This window comes from Falco cherrug, chromosome 1 (assembly GCF_023634085.1).
Source record: "Falco cherrug isolate bFalChe1 chromosome 1, bFalChe1.pri, whole genome shotgun sequence".
Classification (NCBI taxonomy): Eukaryota; Metazoa; Chordata; class Aves; order Falconiformes; family Falconidae; genus Falco; species Falco cherrug.
The window spans coordinates 76347746-76367141 of record NC_073697.1 but is presented as its reverse complement, the minus strand read 5'-3'; the positions used below and the strand labels follow the sequence as shown (position 1 = coordinate 76367141).

General features: G+C 45.4%; 1 protein-coding gene across 5 annotated transcripts in view; it reads left to right on the top strand.

Annotated features, from left to right (window-relative positions):
- Window positions 1-19396, top strand: part of LOC102055422 (probable E3 ubiquitin-protein ligase HERC3) — a 55543-nt gene continuing 36147 nt past the window's right edge. For 3 of the 5 annotated variants that reach the window (XR_003559053.2, XM_055702293.1, XM_027801652.2), the window contains exons 1-2: window positions 3567-3588; window positions 4923-5180. Coding sequence is in view for 4 of the 5 variants with exons in the window: in XM_055702293.1 (XP_055558268.1) it covers window positions 4955-5180 (226 nt within the window). In the remaining variant the exon portion in view is untranslated. Of the gene's footprint in view, window positions 74-3212; window positions 3589-4922; window positions 5181-19396 lie in introns of those variants that run through there. The other 2 variants (XM_055702278.1, XM_005436688.4) reach the window with 2 other exon arrangements.

Genomic DNA, 19396 nt, shown 5'->3' with positions numbered 1-19396 from the left:
CCCGCCGGCGGCAGCGGCATCAGGGGGCTGGACTTCCTCGTTGCCGCGGCGGCAGCGGCGGGGCCGGTGGCAGGTGAGCGGAGGGGTGCGGGGCCGCGGCGGGTCGGGGCGCGGGGTCGGCGGCAGCTGCTTGCCTCAGGTGTCCTGCTGGCCGTCGGAGCCCCGCTGGCGTGGGCCCGAGCTCGGACCCGCCGCGCTAGGGCTGGGCCGGGCCTGGCCTCGCTCAGCGCGGCGACGGCCGGGGTAGGGAGAGCCCGGCTCCCCGGTGGGGCTGCTGCCGTCGTCCCGGTACCGAAGGGGTGTGTGTGGGGTGCGGCGCTAGGGGCGACAGCGCGGGGGGGCGCGGAGCGGTGCGGCGGCATGGCGGAGCCCCGCGGCCCACCCCCAGCTCGCCGCCTTCTCTGGCGCTGGACGCGCGTCCCCGGGCGGGGCCTCCCCGGGCCGGTGCGGGGCGCCGGGGGCTGCGGTGGGGCCTGCCCGGCGCGGCTGCCTGCGGGGGGTGACTGTGGCCGCCGCTGTCCGTCCCCGGGAGCGGGGGGTTGGTGGCAGACGGGAAGCGCCGGCCTAGGCGGGGGGCGGCGGCGGGGAGCGCGGAAACCGAGAAGCCTGTGGCTGGGGTGGGAGCAGGGAGGTGCTCTTACGGGGTGGCAGGTGGGGGCGATGCGGGTCTCCTGTGACTTTATTTATCTGTTTGGGTTTTTTTTTTTTTTTTTCTGCGGGGCCGCCTCTGGCTGTGAGGGCATGTGGTTATGCAATGGAAGGGCTTTGTTTCTGCCTTGGCTCCTGTGCCGTTACACCTTGAGTTTTCTTGCTTTACAGCCTGGTCTACACTGGACAGTGAGTTGGAGTAGGGTGAAGGCAAAAGGAAGAAGAAAGCGGGCTTGGAGGCTTAGTGGCAGAAAAGAAGCAGTAAACCCCTTCGGTATTGGGCAATGCTGATAAAAGGAGCACATTTTCTTGCTGAAATCTCACAAACAGCAGGGAGGGAAAAAAACTTGTTTGTTTGTACCTTGCCAGTTGGCAGGTCTCTTTGTTCAGAGAGCGTTCAGTCTTGAGTGTTGCTTGATGCAAGCACGGTTTTTATTTAACTTTCTCAGAAGGGGTGTAGTTGTGATCACAGCTATGGCTTTAGAATATGTTTGTACCATGGTGTGAAGAGTCTGTACGGTCGTGATAGCTATTGAAAACGAAAAAACCTCACAAAATAAAACACATCCTGTCATGATTTTGCATGCAGCATTATTATTTTTCCAAACCACCAGGGCTGTTCTGTCTCCAAGGGATATGTACTTATTATGTCATCTGAGCCTTATTATGGCAGAGGGTGGATCTTCCACCCACAAGAGATTTCCTCAAAATATTCTCCACAGTGTGGGGCTTTCCTATCTCTAGTTGTGCTGTGTACATCCTTCACTGTTTTGATGGTGAATTATTCCTGGAATGTCAGGGTTCGAGGATGCTGGGTTATATCTTTACGTCTCCCTTCCCTCCCATGTTTGGTTTTTTTTTTTTTTCTGTATGGGGAGCATCTGCAAGTGATCAGCTTTGTTGCATTACATCTGTTCTTATCTCTAAAACATGAGTACCAAACTGGCTGTGTTGTGGTCTGTGAAGAACAGGAACATGTGATGTGGATGGGTACTGCAGCTCTTGCCCTTTTTGCAACCCAATTTTTAAAAGTGACTGGAAACTTTAATGCCGTAACTAATGCATTCAAAGAAAGACAACTTCCTTGAGAGCTTCTTCCTGAAGATAAAAACATTTTTAAGGTGTTTCAAGTTGAGCACTAGGAATAGTCACTTGTAAAATTTCAGATAAGTGAATATAACCCTTACCTATATGTTATATATGTGTGTGTATGTGCACATATGTCTGTGTTAGTGCCTGCCCACACTAGAGACTTTTTATGTAATTGTTTTGGTGTGAGGAGGGTATGCGGTTTGTAGGGGTAGCTTGCAGTGTGTAACATGCATTTTTATTTTTTCTGCTAATGTCAAAGAAGAGTAACTGCCTTAACCAGGTTAGAAATGGAGTGTGAAATTGTCATTTGAAGCCCTGTGTTTCAGGATACAGCTCCTACTTGAATACATGATGTATTAAGGCTTGGAGCAGCTTTTCTGGGGGGAGGAAAAAACCAAACATTAAACGTTTGTGGCTTTAAAAATGTGCTATGTCTTCAAAATAAGTGAATTAAAAATGTGGTTCAGCAGGCCACCAGGAAATATTTAGCTGTGCCTGTATGCTCAAATGGAAAGTGGCTATCTTGGCTTTTGCTCTTGAGTGGGAAGTGCTGCTGCTCTGTGCCCTTTGGAAAAGAGCTGCACAGGGATTTATCAGCAAAATGTTTGGCTGGTAGGGGGGGTGGCATTAAATGGAGATGGTTTAAAAAGCTAACCAAAAATCTGGTTAAGACCAGATTTTCTAAAGGGTCTGGTGTGCCTCGTCATCTGCTGTAGGGATTGATAAACTTAAGGGTGCTTCAGAAAATCTGGCTGCTAGCATGAATTGAGGGTTGGACTCCTCCGAAATAGCAGCCTAGTGTGCATGTGAATTACTGGGAGTTTGAACTTTTCCTGTTTTAAATAGCATCTTACCCAGAGGGAAAAACCACCTCTTACCAATTGTGTTGCATCCCCTCCCTGTTACAGCAACTTCTTGTGTGGAATGTGAACACAAGGAAAGTAATTAAAGTATTTTTAGCATTTTAAATGAAATTAGGGCTAGGAAATATGACTGTACTCTATGGGGATTTGACTGTTCAGAAACCCTTTTAGAAAGAGATCCCAAATTAATATTTAGCTCATGTTGCACAATGTCATTGTGGTTCAAGTCATATGGTGGTGGAGTCTTCAGCTCAGAGGCAACATCCACTTATACTAGCAGGGAATATGATCTTTGGATCGTCAGGTTTGCTGCTATTGTGTTGCTTTCATCTTTGTATTGAGGTAGTTCCCCAGGCTGAGAGAAATGGCAGTCCTACATTTCTGCTGTTTCTGATGTCAGTTTTGAAATAATTCCCTCCCTTAGTGTTGCCACCTTCAGGGTGTTGCTTCTGCTGTTCGGTGGGTTTTTTTTTGAGACGGAACATGAAGTTCTCTATAAATATAGCAGTTGTGTCATTTAAGGCACATGCATGCACTTCCAATTTTACTGTGTCCCACAGCATTCCTATTCTTAGTGTAGGAAATAGTGTAGCCAGCATAGAGGGCATCTTCTGTCAGGCTTTTGTGCTGAGGGGCAACTAAGTACAGAGTATACACAATGACAAATTTAACTAGACGGAGCCTTGTAACCTCCTGCTTTTTCCTGTGGGTGCTCTGGAGCTGGCAAGTGATAAGCACATGTGTAGGTGGGAACTGAATTATGCTATAAAGGAATAAGGGCTGTTGGAGATCAATGGGATTCATAGTGTGCTTTAAAGCCCCTAATAAGAGATCCTGGTAAACAGTTCGTGGTAGGAAATAGCACCACTGATGAAGTACAGCTGGAAAATCCAATCTTCTCCCTCCCCCATCCAGCTCCGTCTTGCCTCAGTGGAAGACACCACACCTGTCTGTGTGATCACAGCTGACAGGCAAGGATAGTGGGGTAAGAGATGAACACCCATTGCTTAGGGCTTAGATTAGGAAAGGCTTTACTACTAATACCTAGAGCTTGAATTAGCACCAGGCTTTGGAAACAAGCCAAATGCATGCATTTCCTACCTGCTCAGAGTGTGAGGAGTCGTCTTGTTTCTTTGAGGAATCTTTGGCACTTAAAGGGTTACCTTTTGCTTTTTAATCCTGTGCTAAGATAGTAAATGCTGCTGTGGTAAATTGCCTTAGTTTGAAACTTGGCACAGGTTTGTTTGAGGAGACTTGATGTCTCAGGTCTTTCATTCTTTTATCTTCTTCCCTTTACAAAAAAAGCTTTAATCGGTTTCTGGTTCCAGCAAAGGAGTTCTCATTATCCTAATAATATAGTGTGTTTAACAAGTAACCCAAACCTATTGAGGTTAGGAGTGACAAGGGAGTGTTACTAACATTTTTCATGTGCTTCTTTTGGAATAAGAGTGGTTTCCCTACCCCTCGCTCTTCTGCACTAGCATGCTGTTGTCGTTTATCAAGTTCAGGCTGAGCAATTCCTTGGGCCTTTTATTGCTGTTTTTTTTTTTTTCTCTAACCATGTTACACCGCTCTCTGAAATCCCTGGCTTTCACTGAGCGCAGTACAAAAGATGACACCTCACTGCTGACAGGTTGCATCAGTGTTATCTGCCCGTTACTGTTGGGGCCAAGCTGTCAGTGTGCTGCTGCATGTGAACTGCTGCTTCTGGGGACGTTCTTGCTGTGGTTTAGGGATGTGTGTGTACACGCACGTATTTGGGATTGCGAGAACATGTTCAGTTGAGCAAAATATTTCTTGATACGGATTTAACAGAAACAACAGTTCTGCATTGGGCAATACACCACAAATGCCTGTGTCAGTCTGTTCAGGACAGTATGATCACCTTTGAGATAAAAAAAAAAAGTCTTTAAAAATTTTAATAATGGCCTCAAATGTGACACTAACTCTAAAAGTTCGCATTTAGACCTGTTAGTCTAAAAAGCAGTACAGTTGGTTTGGGGGGTTGATTGATTTTTGGATTTTGAAGTAGAGTGATTTTGCTGAAATAAAAGCTTGGGGCTGCTGGGTTTCAGAATGCTTCTAGTGCCTTACAGATGGAGATGATCATGGCACCAAGGTGCTGACTCAGCACCTGAGCTGTTTTGATTCTTTGTATAATGAAATCCCGTTTTACTGGCAGTCTGCAAGCCTGACAGTCATGCAGGAAATGCATTTTTTTGGTTGTTTCCACCTCCTAATCTGACCGTCTTATCTCTGTAGGTTCACTTGTTAAGAACTCACATAATTCACGCTCCTCCCCCTGTTTCTCTTGCCCAGGAAGGATACATGACTTGCTGAAAAGGGAGAAAATGCTATGCTGGGGTTACTCGTCTTTTGGACAGCCTGGGATAGGTAGCAACCTCCAGGTCATCATTCCTGAACCACAGGTGTATGGATTCATTCATGACAGAAATGTCAAGGAGGTGGCATGTGGAGGAAACCACTCCGTGTTCCTGTTGGAAGATGGCGAAGTGTATACCTGTGGCTTGAACACCAAAGGCCAACTGGGGCATGACTGTGAAGGAAGTAAGCCAGGTAAGCCTGCTTTCTATATGTTCTTCAAACCAACTTGAGCCTGGTGGGACACAAGATTATGGAAGCTGCTTTGTGCTGATTGTTCTGGAGCTGAAATAGGTAACAGAGCTGAAAATCATGTGTAATAACAGAGTGATGATGCTGAATAATATATTTGTTGGCTCTGGAAAGCCAAAGCTGAGCAGCATGGATCAGGAGGCAGGTCTGCTCAGTTTGTCTGGGAAATGCATCAAAACAGAGGCAAGCGCAGATGGTCTCTCAGGGCAGACTTTGTTATTTGGCATTATGTTGTCATCTTATAAAAGGAAAGAGAGGGCTATGAGTCACATGTTTTCTGCTTTGCCTTTCCAATTGCACTGCATCATTATGCCAACTCTTGTTCAGTTATTGTTGGGGAATTTTGTCGTTTACATCAAAGGGAAGAGATCTGTGTTGTGATTAGTTGTGGAGAAAAAACCTGGGTTTTGGCCAAGGGGGTTTATAAGTTGTTTTCCCCTCTTGGAGATCTCTTGTCAACTAGTGCCTTCACGCTTTCTTAATCTAGAAGGTCATTGTAGCCTTGTGTTCTTCAGACTCAAATTGCATTTTCTTCATTGTGTTTCAATGGGCAGAACCTGTGTGTGCAGAGCCACAGGCAGCTAATGCCTCCCCTTCTCAGGGTGGGGTGGTTTAATTGTGTATTGTTGAGAAACCCTAAAGCCTTTCTTACGGATGTTCTCTTGAACGTTGGCCTTCCAATTCACCTTGGAAGGTGAATTGGAACTTCTTGGTTTTGGCATGTGGTAAAGGTACAGGTATTCTGTTTCCATAATACAATAAAAATCCCTCTGTAGATAATTGGAGCAATAAGACATCTTTCCTCAAACTGCAGGCTACCCTCTGCAGGGATTGGGGCTTTTGTAGCGTACACTGTTACTGCATGATAGAGCTATGGGATGGGTACAAAATAACCAGTTCCCCATGTAGCATGTGCAAACCTGACCTGACTGATTCCACTGCTCCTTTGTCCTGTCAGTGTGCCTTTTGGTTCTTTCTTTCAAAATGAGGTGGTACCTGTTGGATGCTGTATGTCCGTGGTGCTGGATTAGAGGAGTTGACCTTGAATCTGGCCTCCCGTGCTTTTCCTATAAATGTTTTCTAGGCAATTACTAAAGGAGGTTGGCATTCAGGAGTGCTTAAGTCCTCTCTGTGTGCAACCACTATTCATCTTCTGAGGACTTGTAAATTTAGGCTCTGGAATTAATGAGATGCTTGTAAAGGGAAGCCAAGCCTAGTGAATATTCCATCCAACCTGATGAGGATACTTCATCCTGCAAATAGCCTAACTAGCTGCATGACTCTAGTGCAGAGGCCCCAGAAATTCAGCTCTGAGTTCTGTAAAAAGATACGTATTAGGAGAAGCATCTTTGGGCTAGCCTGCTATTTAGCTATGAAATAAAACAAGCATAAGATGATAATGAAAATGTGGGCTTCACAGTGAGTAGATGATCAGAACTGGAAATGGATCTCATGAATCCTGAAGTGTAGACCTCTAGCAGCTAGGCAACCCTGCCTTCAGCTAGGGCTATGGAAGAGGGGCGGTCTGAGATTTGGAAATAGAAATAAGTTATTTGGGTTTGATCTCAAGTGCCCTTCTCCTACCCCTTTAATTAAGGGACTGTCACTAAGATGTGACACCAACTCCCAGTTACCTTGCAAGTTTTGCATATTCTGAAAAAGGTTCTGCAGTGCTGCTCTCTAAGGACCCTGTGACCACCCTTGAGAAACCATATCTCTACCGTAAACATGGCCTTACTGGCCGTGCCTGCAGTGGGGTTTCTGCTGACTGGGACAGGTGGAAGGGGTGTGCTGTAAAGCAAGGAACAGCTTCTTTTTTTTTTTTTAGCTCATGGTGAACAGTCACAGAAGTCTTTACAATAACAGCAGTAAACTGGGGAGAGTCCTGTCCTAAGTGCTGCTTTGTGTGGGTCTGCTTTGGCTTGCGGCAATGGGAGCTGAATTTTGTAGTTCTCCTTTGCAAGTAGGAATGACAAGAATCGAGCCCTCCTCTTTCACCCCACCTCCCCTGCATGGGATAAAGACAACCTTACACCTTCTGTGTAGAAAGGCATGTCAAAGATCATCTTTCTCATTTTCCATTAGTTGTGAACCTATGAATGAAGCAGTGTCTGATAAGAGGTGAAGAGGTATGTGTGGGGCATGGGCCCTGAGCTGTTGAAGGTGGTAGGGAGGAGGCTGTCAGGAGGTCTCTGAGGTAGAAAATGGAAGAAATGCCTGGAACTGGGAGTCTTGCAGCTGCATCTCTCCAGCCTCTGCTGGACAGGGCAGGGTGGGCTGTGGCCTCTTGGTTTTACTATCTTATGGCTTAATTCTGCCTAGCCTGTGTGGGCAGCTGGAGTGGCTAACCTCTGCCTGGCTCTGGAGGTGAGCTGCATCTCCTGCTGCAGGAGGCTGGGACGCAATACTGATTGCCCCCTCTGGGCAGCCCCTGGAGAGCCCCCTCTGGACTTCAGAAATGCTTGGCATGGCCTGAAGAGTGGCTTCGTTGTGTTGGCGAGTAACATCAAGACATGAAAATATACAGGTCTTGGACCTTTTGAAGGCTGGATGGCTTCAGAGGAGTGGACCTTCTGCCCCGGTCAGTACTCGCAAGAGGAAGCTCCCTCTTACCTGTCTCACTTCTTCATGTGTGTGTCTGTACAGCTTATGCTGCCAGCATACTGAAAGCTCCTGTTAGTGTTTTCAGAATATACGATCACATTGTTTAATCGGTGATGGTTATTTCCCAGAATGGTGTCTGCTTGTGAATAAAATTCTAGGACTTTGCAATGCGCTGAACATGGATCTAACCCTGTTCTCCTTGCAAAGCTTGCAGGTTTTGCTAATGACTTCCAGTGGGAGAAGAGTTACTATATTTGCAGTGAGTGCTTTTGAAGACTTTGCATCCTTTTCTTCCCTTACTATGTCTTCCAAATAATTATTCTTTTCTTTTGTTCTACCTGTTTACACATACCTGTAGTAAGAGGATTCAATTTTGCTTCTCATTCATGCTACTCACAATGTCAAACAGTGGCACAGAGTTTTTCCAGCAATTCCTGTTAGAGGAGCCCGTTAGAGGGCACTTTTTGAAATGAAGAAAATGTGTTAATTAAAAAGCTGTGTTTCCTGTCACATCAGCTGAGTATGTGGATGTAATGCCAAGACAGGGTAGCAGCTGGCAAAGTGGTTCTTGTGCCCCTCTGCTACAGGGAGCAGAAATTACTGGGGAAGTATGCACCACTGAAAAGAATATGAGTCAATGGAGGTTTATTTTCTGGAAGTGCCCTTTCCTTAGATTTTACATTGTGGTGCTAAAATTAATGTTTAAGATGTCTAAGAAGCTTATCCTAACTAAAAGAACGTTCCTTTTGACTACAAGTTAATAGCCTGTGATTGTTTCCAGCTCCCTACTTCTGAGCTAGGGGTAATACTACTACGGGTTCCACCAAAAGCCATCTCCCACACTGTCACACTATTTATAGTTTCATTCCTCCTTTGAATTGTGCTGCTTAGCAAGCTACTTGAGGAGCCCATCCTTCTCGGGGATGGGTACCTGGCTTTGTTAATATTGAAATGACTGTTCTTGCTCATCTCTTTTTTTTTTTTTTTTTTTTATCTTTTGCCCTGAAACAGCCTGTAGTTCCTCTGCAGTCAATTGGCAGGGATATGCAGGGGGAGATGCTGTCCCAGCATGTTCTCTCACCATGACCATGGTTTATAAAGCTTCTGTCTGACTTGTCCTCATTCTTATTTGTGTTGTTATGCACTTGGGGGCCTCAGTCTCTGACAATGCCTTACGAGAAGCAGCTCTGCCACTTTAGTTGTGAAGTACTAAGCTCGCTGTTCTGCAAAATCAGTCTGCACTAATTTCCTGAGCATCATCAGTTGTTAACATGATGTCTTAACGGGAAGTGATAATTTTGTACTGCAATTGTTTTAGGAAACAAGAAATTTATTCTCTGTAACTAAATTTCCACTTCAGCCCTGTAATTGCACTTGGTTTGATTTTTCTGCGGGTCTGACATGTCTTGAGTTCCTGTGATGATTTTTAGTTAAGTGTCTTATCTGAATGTGTGTGCATATGCTGGGGAACAAAAGACGGGCCCAAGTGCCTAAGGTAAAGGCTCTTCTGGGATTTGGGCTGATTTGTAGAGGAGTGTGAAACGGCTAACTGATTGTTAACCATTTGTAAAGCTTTAAAAACATGATTGAGCCTGAGATGTGGAACTTGTTTTCTGGTCTAGAGAACTGTTCTCTGCAAGTCATTTGGACTTCATTTGACTTCTACTAGTGAGAACCTGGGCTTTTGGTAATTAGTGTCTCAGGTGAGTTACGGGAAAATGTCTGGTGCCAAATTTGTCTCAGACCTTTCTTCTGGTAACATACAGTTGACAAAACCATGTTGTTTTTTTAACCAGACTTCCTGTCTGGATGCAAATGTGTAGGGTAGCATTGCTTCTGTGTGCATTGTGGAATCTATCTGCTCATAGCTGCAGGGCTAGAAATATCATAATTATGTTCAGTCTCCTTCAAAAAGCAGGAAAACCCCACCAAAACAAACAGAAATGCCCCAAACACAAACCCACTAAAATCTCAATCTCCTGGATTTCTCTGAACGCATTGGCCTTTCTTTTCAAACGTAGATCTTCTTGTCCTGAACTTCAGTGCAGGATTGCAGTGACCAGAGACCTCGATGCTCACTGCAGCATGCCTGTTAATCATAAACCCTGTAACAGCTGAGAATTCAGATGTGACACCTGCTTGGAAGGACAGTCTGTATCAATCTCCCTCTTGTAGCCTTTTCCTGTTGGGTGACAGGTCAGCCAGGAGGCCCTGGTTCCTCAGGAGGAGGAGAGGTGGCCAGGCTTCTGTTTGTCAGAACCAGCCATGGAAGTGAGCAGGTTGCAGATGAGGAGGTGTGGGTGCTTCATGGAATAGGTAAGGTTGAGAGCTGCTCACAGGTGGTGTGACAGTGGCAGGGGAATGGTTAGTTCTCCCTACCTTCCTCCTCTTTGCATGAGGAGTGAAGGAATTAAAAAAAAAAAAAAAAAAAAAGCAAAAAGCTTGATCACCAGTAACTCCAGGAGGTTCCACTAAATGGGCTTTTCAGAGAGGATCTGGGATGGTTTTATGCAGTGGGCATGGAGCTGAGGCTCAGCGTGCAGCTATTGCAGCATTTCCCAGGTGCTGTCGTCTGGAAGAGTCTTGCTTCACATTAATCACATTCTGTCTACATTTCCAAAGCAGACTCGCGTGCCCTGAAAGATGTAGTAGAGGCATGGCAGCACTGCTTGTAGGCATCAGTGCTGCCAAAGCCTGGGAGGCTGTGCCAGGGAATGAGCATGCTGAGGGATCTGTGGGGCAGAGGTGCCCTTGCAGGGTCAGGCCTTCGGTGCTGGCCTGCAGCAGCTGACTTTAAACCAGAAAAATAATAAAGGAAGGATTAGGACATAATCTATGTTTAAGTGCCTATTGTGAATGTTATTTGTAAGCAGAGTCAGGTTATTAAGCTGGCCATCCTTTGCAGAGCTGGGTGTGTTAGTTTGTACTCATCCCTTCCCCTCCCTTGATGGCTCACAGGAGCTGACCAGGCTACTTGGGGTTGTGATGCCTTCACCAGTGACTGCAGCAGCGTGGGCTCGTTAGGGGTGTCCATCTCTGCCGAACTGGAGCAACTCGGGCTTCAGGATGGTTTTAGGCCTCAAAAATCAGAAGGCTGGATTTAAAAATGACTTCCTTTAGAAACAGTATGTATATGGTCGAATGAGAAATAGAATCAAAGGAAGGGCTTTCCCTCAGATACCTTCAATATGCATGGGTTGTGTTGAATTGCTTGGCTGAGGGCTTTGAATGTGCCATGTATTCAGTGGGCTGTTTTAAAATTGGTGTGGTCCAGATCATGAGAACTGACTTCTACACCAATAGTCTCTGTGACCACAGGATTAGGAGAGCCTACACTGAGGTGAATAAGGCTCTCCAGGAGAGCCTGAACCAGAAGTCGTATGTTGTCTTGTCAGTAAAGAAACTTCCTACAGTCATTTCGTGCTCAGATTATGTGTTCTCAAATGTAACTCTAAAGTGCTGTCTCTAAAATCACATGTATTATTACAATCATCAGATTTCTCTCTTGATTTTACTTTGAGGAGTGAAAACAAGAGTGAGCCCTGGGAAGAAAGGTACTGGCTGTTTTTTTTTTTTTTTTTTTGAATCAGTACAGCCTATTTTACTGAGAACATGAGGGACCATTTTAATGTCCCTTGTCTCAAAAGGCAGAGCTGTAATAGGAATGACCAGCTTTTTGACTTTAATTGGGGATTTGTAGGGCAGTTTAGCAACCTGAACTTCCATTTATCTTGGTCACGTTTGTTATTCCTGTATTGTGTACAATTTGGAGGCTTTCTGAAGGTACAACAGAAATGAAGGCTGTCTGCATGCCTGGCCTGGAAGGAGTGTGAAATGCTGGTGTTGGCGTGATGTGTGGCATTAGTGACTGTCGCCTCTCCTGCAGCCATACTGAAGCTGAAAGGCTCAGGATAAAACAGATGGGTAGCTGTGTGTGTGGTGAGGTAAAGAGAGAGGGGAGGGAAGAAGCTGGGGGCGATAGATGCAAGTTTTTCCAAATGCCCCAACATTTTTGTGCTCAGTAGTTGTCTGTGCTTGGCAAAAGTGATGACTTCATGAAGCTAAATGGAGAAGTAAAGCTGAGTGTCCTGGCTTCTGGGAGGCATTTCAGTAGTTTGGTGGCTGTTGATGCTGGAAGTTCATCGTTCTCGTTGTCAAGATATGTTATATGACAACCATAGATGATGATGATATGCAGTTATTAAGGAGCTTTTCTGTAGCTGGGGGTTAATGAATGGAGATCTGAAATAAATCTATCCCTACCAACACCAAAAACTCTGTTCTCATTCCCAATAAAGCAGCCCAGGTCGTTTTCCTCAGTAAGGATATTTTTTCCCTTGCCTTAATATCCAGTGTTTCCTTTGCATGAAAACATGCAGGCATGTGTTTTGAGTTAACAAAGCCTGAGTTTGATAAAGGTGAATATAAAGCATTCTGTATCATTTGATCTCGAAGGCTCACAGAAGTGTTTAGGGTCTTCAGGATGAATGTCCCCTTTCCTGATTGAAAAGGGGTTGGCTTGTTTTTCAGTGTGTAATAATTATATGGAAAGACTGAGTTGGCTTTTGGCTCATGGTGCATGCTTGTTGCTTGCTCTCTTGTCTATAGATGTCAAACCTTTCAGAAGATGCATAACTATGTGATGATTTTAAGGCTGGCTCAGTCAACATTAAACAGCCTGATACTTCTCCTTAAGCTGTGTTGGAAAGAAGAATTTGTCTCAAAGATCTTTGTGAAATTCTTTTTCTTCTCCAAAATAAAGTATTTGTGATGCTTAAGGCTGCTAACTGTTCTGACAGCAGAGCTGTGAAGAAATGCTCACTCTTAACACCTGACCTGCCTTTTAAACAGCTCCCTGCATATATAAACTCACTGAAAAAGAATGTGTAGATGCTCATAGCTCCTTTTCTCAAAATGGCCTTCAGATCTTACAGTAGAGAAAATTAATAAACTCTTGTAAAAGTTTAATAGGACTGCATTAATTACCTCCCTTTCCCAGTCACCATGCTTCTTTGCAGTAATGTATTTTCAAGCAGTATTTGTGAACCTGAAGGGGATGTCATTGAAAGCAAGGGCAAGGGTACTGTACTGAGTCGGCACTGTGCAGGTGTGGCTTTTCAGGAATGTATGGCTTTGTCCTGCTCCCATGCAGATCATTGCAGGATTGAAATAAATGGGAACAGTGAGGAGCACACTGAGTGCTTTTGAAAATCACATGCTACAAGGCCTGGGGCTGCCAGCAGTGAGACTCTGCCAAGCACAGCTACCTAGAAAATGTAGCCTCCCTTCTGGAAGAGAATATAAAACGCCCGTGTGAAGGCTAAATGCTTACTGTTGAGCAGAACTGTGCCAATAATGTGAAAAGATAGCAAAATAGCACTTTGCAGAGGCAAAGGGTGAAGCCCTTGTGACATGCTTGAAGTGTGTATAGTCTACAGCAATGTGCGCTGTCTTGCAGGGACTTGGAGGTGCTTCACTTGGAGCCGTCTGCTCAGACATGATCACCTGCTGCGGGAGGACACGCATACAGCAGTGACCTGCAGGACTTAGTACAGCAAACTAATAGTGAAGTCTTGTCTTACCGACTGGGGCAGTGATTTGCTGCCTGGAGCAACTGACTGAGCCTCAAGGACAGGCTGTGGGTGTTCCTTGGTCCTCAAGCCTTAAATCCATTGTGGTTTGCCAGCATGTATACTGGAAGGGGCTGTGTTAAGGCATCTGGGAAGGGAGCAATGCTGTGTGTGGGAGCACTGTAGGGGAGAAGCAAACAGATCTCTCATCCTTGCAGGGCTGGGAGGTGAAAGTGCTGTTTAAGTGGAGCTGTCAATTTTACTTTGCTTGCCTTTTTCTTCTGCATTTATAAAGTTGGCTTGATAGTTGCCACGGTTAATTCTTCCAGGGGTCTGTGATGGACTGTAGTGAAGGACGTATTCTTCTGTTCTGCTGCCCTTGCTTACCACCACTGACCTTTGTTGCAGCTCTCCAGATTGCTGTGGCTTTGCCTGGAATTTCTCAGGCAGAAATACAGCTTCACACTGTGTAGTACCAGCACATTGAATCCACTAGCTACATACCCATCTCCATAATTCCTCCTTGAACCTCTGAAGATCGTCCTCAGTACGTCACCCTGAGATCTAGTGCATCGTGGCCACACTGGAGGAGTTGCCCTGGAGCCGTGACATTTGCCAGGATGTGCATGGTGGACCTTGGGTGGGCTCTGACTGTGGAGAAACATCCACGACTTCTGTGTTGCCAGTGGCCACGAGCCTGGCTGAGTGACCACCTCTGCAGCTCTCTGCAGTAACCTGAAGAGGAAAACGGGTGCTTTCTGGGTTTCCTGAACATACATTTTTCCTGTGTTTCTTTCACAAGTCTTGGTGCCTTCCCTCTTTGAAAGATCTTCCCTTACTTGTTTACCTCTAGGATCTGAAGGTGGATTCTTCACTTTGCCAGCTGATGCTTGTCAGACTGAAGCCACCTCTGCCTGGCCAGCCTCTCCCGGAGCCTTCTCTGGCTGGCTTCTGGCTGTGCCAGTGTCAGTCTGCCTGTGGCCTCTCAGAGGCACTTGGAGAGGCTATGTCCCCTAGACAAAAGGCAGCAGTGTGGGGAAGTAAAAAGCTTTCCATGGCTATGTCCAGGGAAGCGGTTTGCTTTCTCAGGGTAGGTGTCTGCTTTCACAGTTGTGAGGGGGAGTAGCTGGCAAAGCGTATGTGAAGTGACATGCTGGGGTGTCACGGTGGCCTCTTGATTCTTGCTCTTACATTCCTGCCCTGATTTGACCACAGGCAGCTTTTATAAAGTGAAGGCAGCGTTAATAACTAAGCCAGCCTCTCTCTCTCAGATCTAAGCCTGTAAGTAGCCATGCTAAATAAATATGAGCAGTATAGTACTCGTTGTGCAGGGAAGCAGTCATCTTGATAAGCTTCATTACTGTCTCTGGATGAAAGGGGACTGCATAATCATTGTATCTATTATTTAGAGCTTCTCAGCCTTGACCTATGGACACTGTTCCCACCCCTGTGACCAGCAGTGTTCCTGGGAATGTCACCTGCTTTTTGTCTGTCCTTTACTGTCCCCTGCTCTGGTTTTTGTTCAGTGAGTCTGTTTACATTTCCTACTTTAACCAAATTATCAGAGCCTTATCACCTTCAGTGCTGCTGTTGTCAGTCTGTGCAATCAGGCTGCTCTGCTTTACTGCTGCAAGTGTAGCAGCAGTTCATGAAAGTAAGACCTTGAGATTTGAGAGTTGGACGTGTAAAACCCAGTCTCTTCTGGATATAGTAAACTTCCATTGTCAAAAGCTGGAGGAGGTTAAATCCTCATGCAGGCGTTTGCTTGCTGCATACTTCTAAGTTTTTGTCTTACACTAAAAGAAGTTTGAGAATAAGGTGGGCTGTGTAGTGGGGATGTGGTCTCCCCATAAGGTTTGTTTGAAACGTTTGCAGAGCACAATGTTTCTCACACCCTCGTGTGCAGTAGTCTCACGTAGTCTGAAAGTAAGGCACGACAAGCATAGAATGTTTTCTTAGAGAGGCTTGGCAAGGAGGAGGAGGGTAGTGGTGGTGAAATTGTGGGGCTGGTGTTGGGCAGGGCGGTTCCAGCTGCCTACGTGTTGTGCGTGTGATATGCCTGGCCATGTCAGACACTGTCTGCAGTCATGAAGGTGTGTTCCCGAAACTGTCCTGCAGCCCTCGCCTCCTCACTGTGAGCCTTCCTCTGGTGTCACTGCTGACAAACCACAGCCCGCAGAGGTATGCGAGTGAAGCCACAGGAGCAGTGTTAGCTGGTTAGGTTAGATTAAGTTTTCAAGAGCACCCTGATAGCTTTGGAAAGTCTGTATTTTGCTGTATTTATAGAGTCTGATTTCTTCCTTCCTCCAGATATTGTCCATGGCAGCCATAAGCACAAGACACCCAGGTGGTAGGAGGTGAAAGTATCCAGAGGGAAAGCAGGGGCTCATTCCTGGGGTCTTTGAAGGTGAAAGGAAGAGACAAAAAGGCTCTGACAAACAGCATTATTTTCCCCTCCCCAGTTACCAGTTTGAGTGGCAGAATTACACTTCTACTGGGGATGATATTTCCCAGAAAAGCTGGTAAGCATACTTATGCTGCTAATACTGGTAAAAGCACTGAATAGGTAAGATGTTGAAGTTATGCTGACAAAATAAGGAGAAACCTTCATAAGGGGAGGGGGATGTCTTGGGTGTGCTTCTCTCTTAGTGCACTTTGGGTTGGGAGCGTTTCAGTTGCTGGACTTTTTCTCTTCTCCTGTTTCCAGTTTTATTAAAACAGACATGGTTTAATGCTCAGCTGGCTTCATTAGGACTGAAATCATGAAGCTCTTCATAGCCTAGAAATACAGCCAGGATGTCTGTGTGCAGAAACATCTCTGGTATGTGCTGGTGGATACTGGGGAGACTCTTTATGTTGTGAGGATATATCAAGCTGTAGCCCTATATATAGTACCAAATTTGCCTTGATACAATCCTGCTGAAGACAAAAGTCAGCTGAAGTTTCCTACTTAATGTATAATAATCTTATCGGGGAGTTTGGTGATTCGCTGCTGTTTACTTGTTTTTTTTGTACGGTGGTTTAATGAAATGCTGTTGACTGGTAAGTTTGGGCCGTAGTGTCTTATTTTCTCGTATTACTGGTGGAAGGCAGTAGCAGGTTCCCCATGGACTTTTTGGCTCTTGAATCAGACTTCCATAAGTGCTAATGCTGTTAGTGTCACCTTGTTAGATGGTTTAATGTGTTTGTGTAATTCATCTCCAAAAAAAAGAGAACTCTCCTCCTTTCCTCTAAGAATTAAGGCTTTTCACTACCAAGAGAACAGAAAGATGATATGGGTGAAGTTTAGGTTGTGGTTGGTGTCTGATTAAATATTCAGCTGCCTGTGCATTAAAACATTGTATCTCACACTTCTGATACAGTGCCTGGGCATCCTTGATGTGGACTGTATTAACAAGCATGGCAATACAAAGAAATGTGGCTTGTCTGTCCTCTGATGCGCAAGCTGCTAGCATTTAACCCAGAGGAATTTCTTGCCAACAGTTTGTTTTTTTTCTCCCTTCCCTGTGTTTCTACTGCTATCTTTATTATCCGGACAGGCTAGAAAGATACATCTTAGAATCTGTGAGCACTTTCTTAGCAGACAGCAACAACCAAGATAAGCAAATGCTCAGTCACTTATTGTCAAGTGGGGGAGGCAATGAGGCATTCTGGCCGGGTGTCCAAGCAGTCTGAAAACACTTTATTTCTTTCAAGCCACAGCTTCTCTTCTGCGGTGAAGAAATCTAGATGTTGCCGCTGAAGGTGTAACCTCAGGGCTGATACCTTCTGTACGTTGTTTTCAGATGGTAGAAACCATCTGGTGCTGTTTGTGTACATCCTGGTACACATATGGCTGAAGGATTCTGCCATGTCCTCTAGCAAAAGCCTGTCTTGCAAGCAGCTGGAAGCGATACGTAGAAAGGGTGTACCAGTTCTCTGATAAACTTACTAGGAGTAGGAAAGCTAATTAATCACCCATTGCCCGTGCATTCTAATTGGTGCAGTGTAACAGGGTGCTTTGCGCTTCCAGCAGTTGCAGATGGTGAAGAGCTTGCATAGCTTTCCAACACCGGGGGCAAAACATAAGCCCTGCCTTATAAATAGTGAAGCTATGGATTGAAAGTGGGCTTTTCAGGGGTCTTCATTCTTGGCCCAACTTTACTGCTGTTTGCAAACCTTCAAGCTAAACGCACTGGCTGTCAGAAAGCTTACACAAACATACAGCACCTGTCCTCAACTCTTGCCAGAGTGTCCCTGCAAACCAGACAGGCAAAAAATCACAAGAGCGCTCCTGGGATCCAGGCCTGTCACCATTCAGGGAAGGGCTTTCCTTCAAGGCATTTTTGCCTGGACTTCATTCTTTGGTCCAGAGTGTATTTTATGAAAAAAATCTAACAAGCTTAGGACCAAAAGAAGTCAAACCTTGATATGTCTGTTTAAGTTGAGATCTGTGAGTTAAATTGTACAGAAAAGAAATGAAAACTGGAGCTCCACCAGATATGAAGAACTTGATAAATGACTTCTGAGCACTGGTGCTGTTCAGAGACAGCTGATGGCTTCAGAAGGAAAAGATTGGGTAGGTGTGTACTTCTTGGAACTTAGACTTTTTTGTTTTTGAAAGCTGTATGACATGTTGAAACACTGTATTGCATAACTCCTTCAGCCCTTCCCTGTTGTTTTCAGGGTTTTGTTCTGCTTGGCATTGTATACAGTAGTACCTGTAAAGCTCCAATTGACTAGTTTTATTCATCAGTTACTGAAGACACAATACTGAGAATAAACTTCACCCTTTGTACCCTTCATCTTGGTGCAGTGATGCATCTTTTCTAAGGGATGATTAATGGTGCTGTGATGCTCTAGAAATTAAATGTATATCAACCAGTAAAACACCTCATTTTGGTAAGAGGAAGGAAGGGGAGGTCAACAAAGCAATTACCAGATATTTTTGACAATACTATCCATGTTAGCAGGGAGATGGTATATTTAGTAGCTTGGCAAGCTTGACAGTGAACTGGAAGCCTTGTTGGACTGGCTGAGCAGTCTGTGCCCATAGGGCAAGGCTGGCTTTTTTCCATCTCTGGAAACAGATGTGTATGAGCATGTAAAGCTTATTTCTGGTGTTTGTTTCTTCTTGACTTTGCAGGCAACCTGTGATTGACAGGGTCTTGGGAATGTATTGTGGTGAGATGAGCCATGTTTGTATATTTCTAAAGGCAAAGATCTTCAGTTCCAAGACAGGCATGTTCTTGCTGTGTGTGGTCATCCAGGGAGTCCAGGTGAGCCTGGGTGAGAAGTGCAGTCACTGAAGGCTTTCAGTGATGTAGGGAAGCCTTTCAAAACAAGTTGGTATTTTTTAGTCCCCTGGGATGGCACACAGAGGGAGGTCAGGCTTGTGTTGATAAATTAAACTTAAGATGAAGTTTGTGGGGACTGAAGCAACCGCTCTGTATTTCTAAACCCTTTGGATGGCCACTCTGTCTCAGAGTGTGAAGCCCTCGCCACAGCCTCCTGATACCTCAGGGCACTTTTTCTCCAGTTGCAGTACATCTGCGGTCAGTCCTCCCTCCACCAGCTGCTGATCTTTGCTCACTGAGTCTTCTGTCACCTCCCCAAGGTGCTCTGGCTCAGAGGCAGCTCACAATAGTCCTTCCACAGCAAGTGAGAAGTATACTTATTGTGGCAAATACTGCTTTCCCAGGGAGGAAACTAGCTCAGTCATGCCTGCAGGTAGTAAAACACAGTCTCCATTATGGATGCCCTAGCCTCCCATATCATCCATGTTTGTTGTTTTGTCAGGCTTGTTTTCTGCCCTGGAATACTTGGCAGTGTGCAGGGACCAGCTCTGGAAGAAGGGCATGTTCTCCCAAATCTGGGTTCTTTACCGTGTGTGCAAGAGCTGACCCACACACAAAGCAGAGATCCTTATTTATTGCATGTCTATGCAGAGATGGGTGCTGGGTTGGGAGAACCAGTTGGGAGTGCCAGTTGTCATTGGTTTTTATG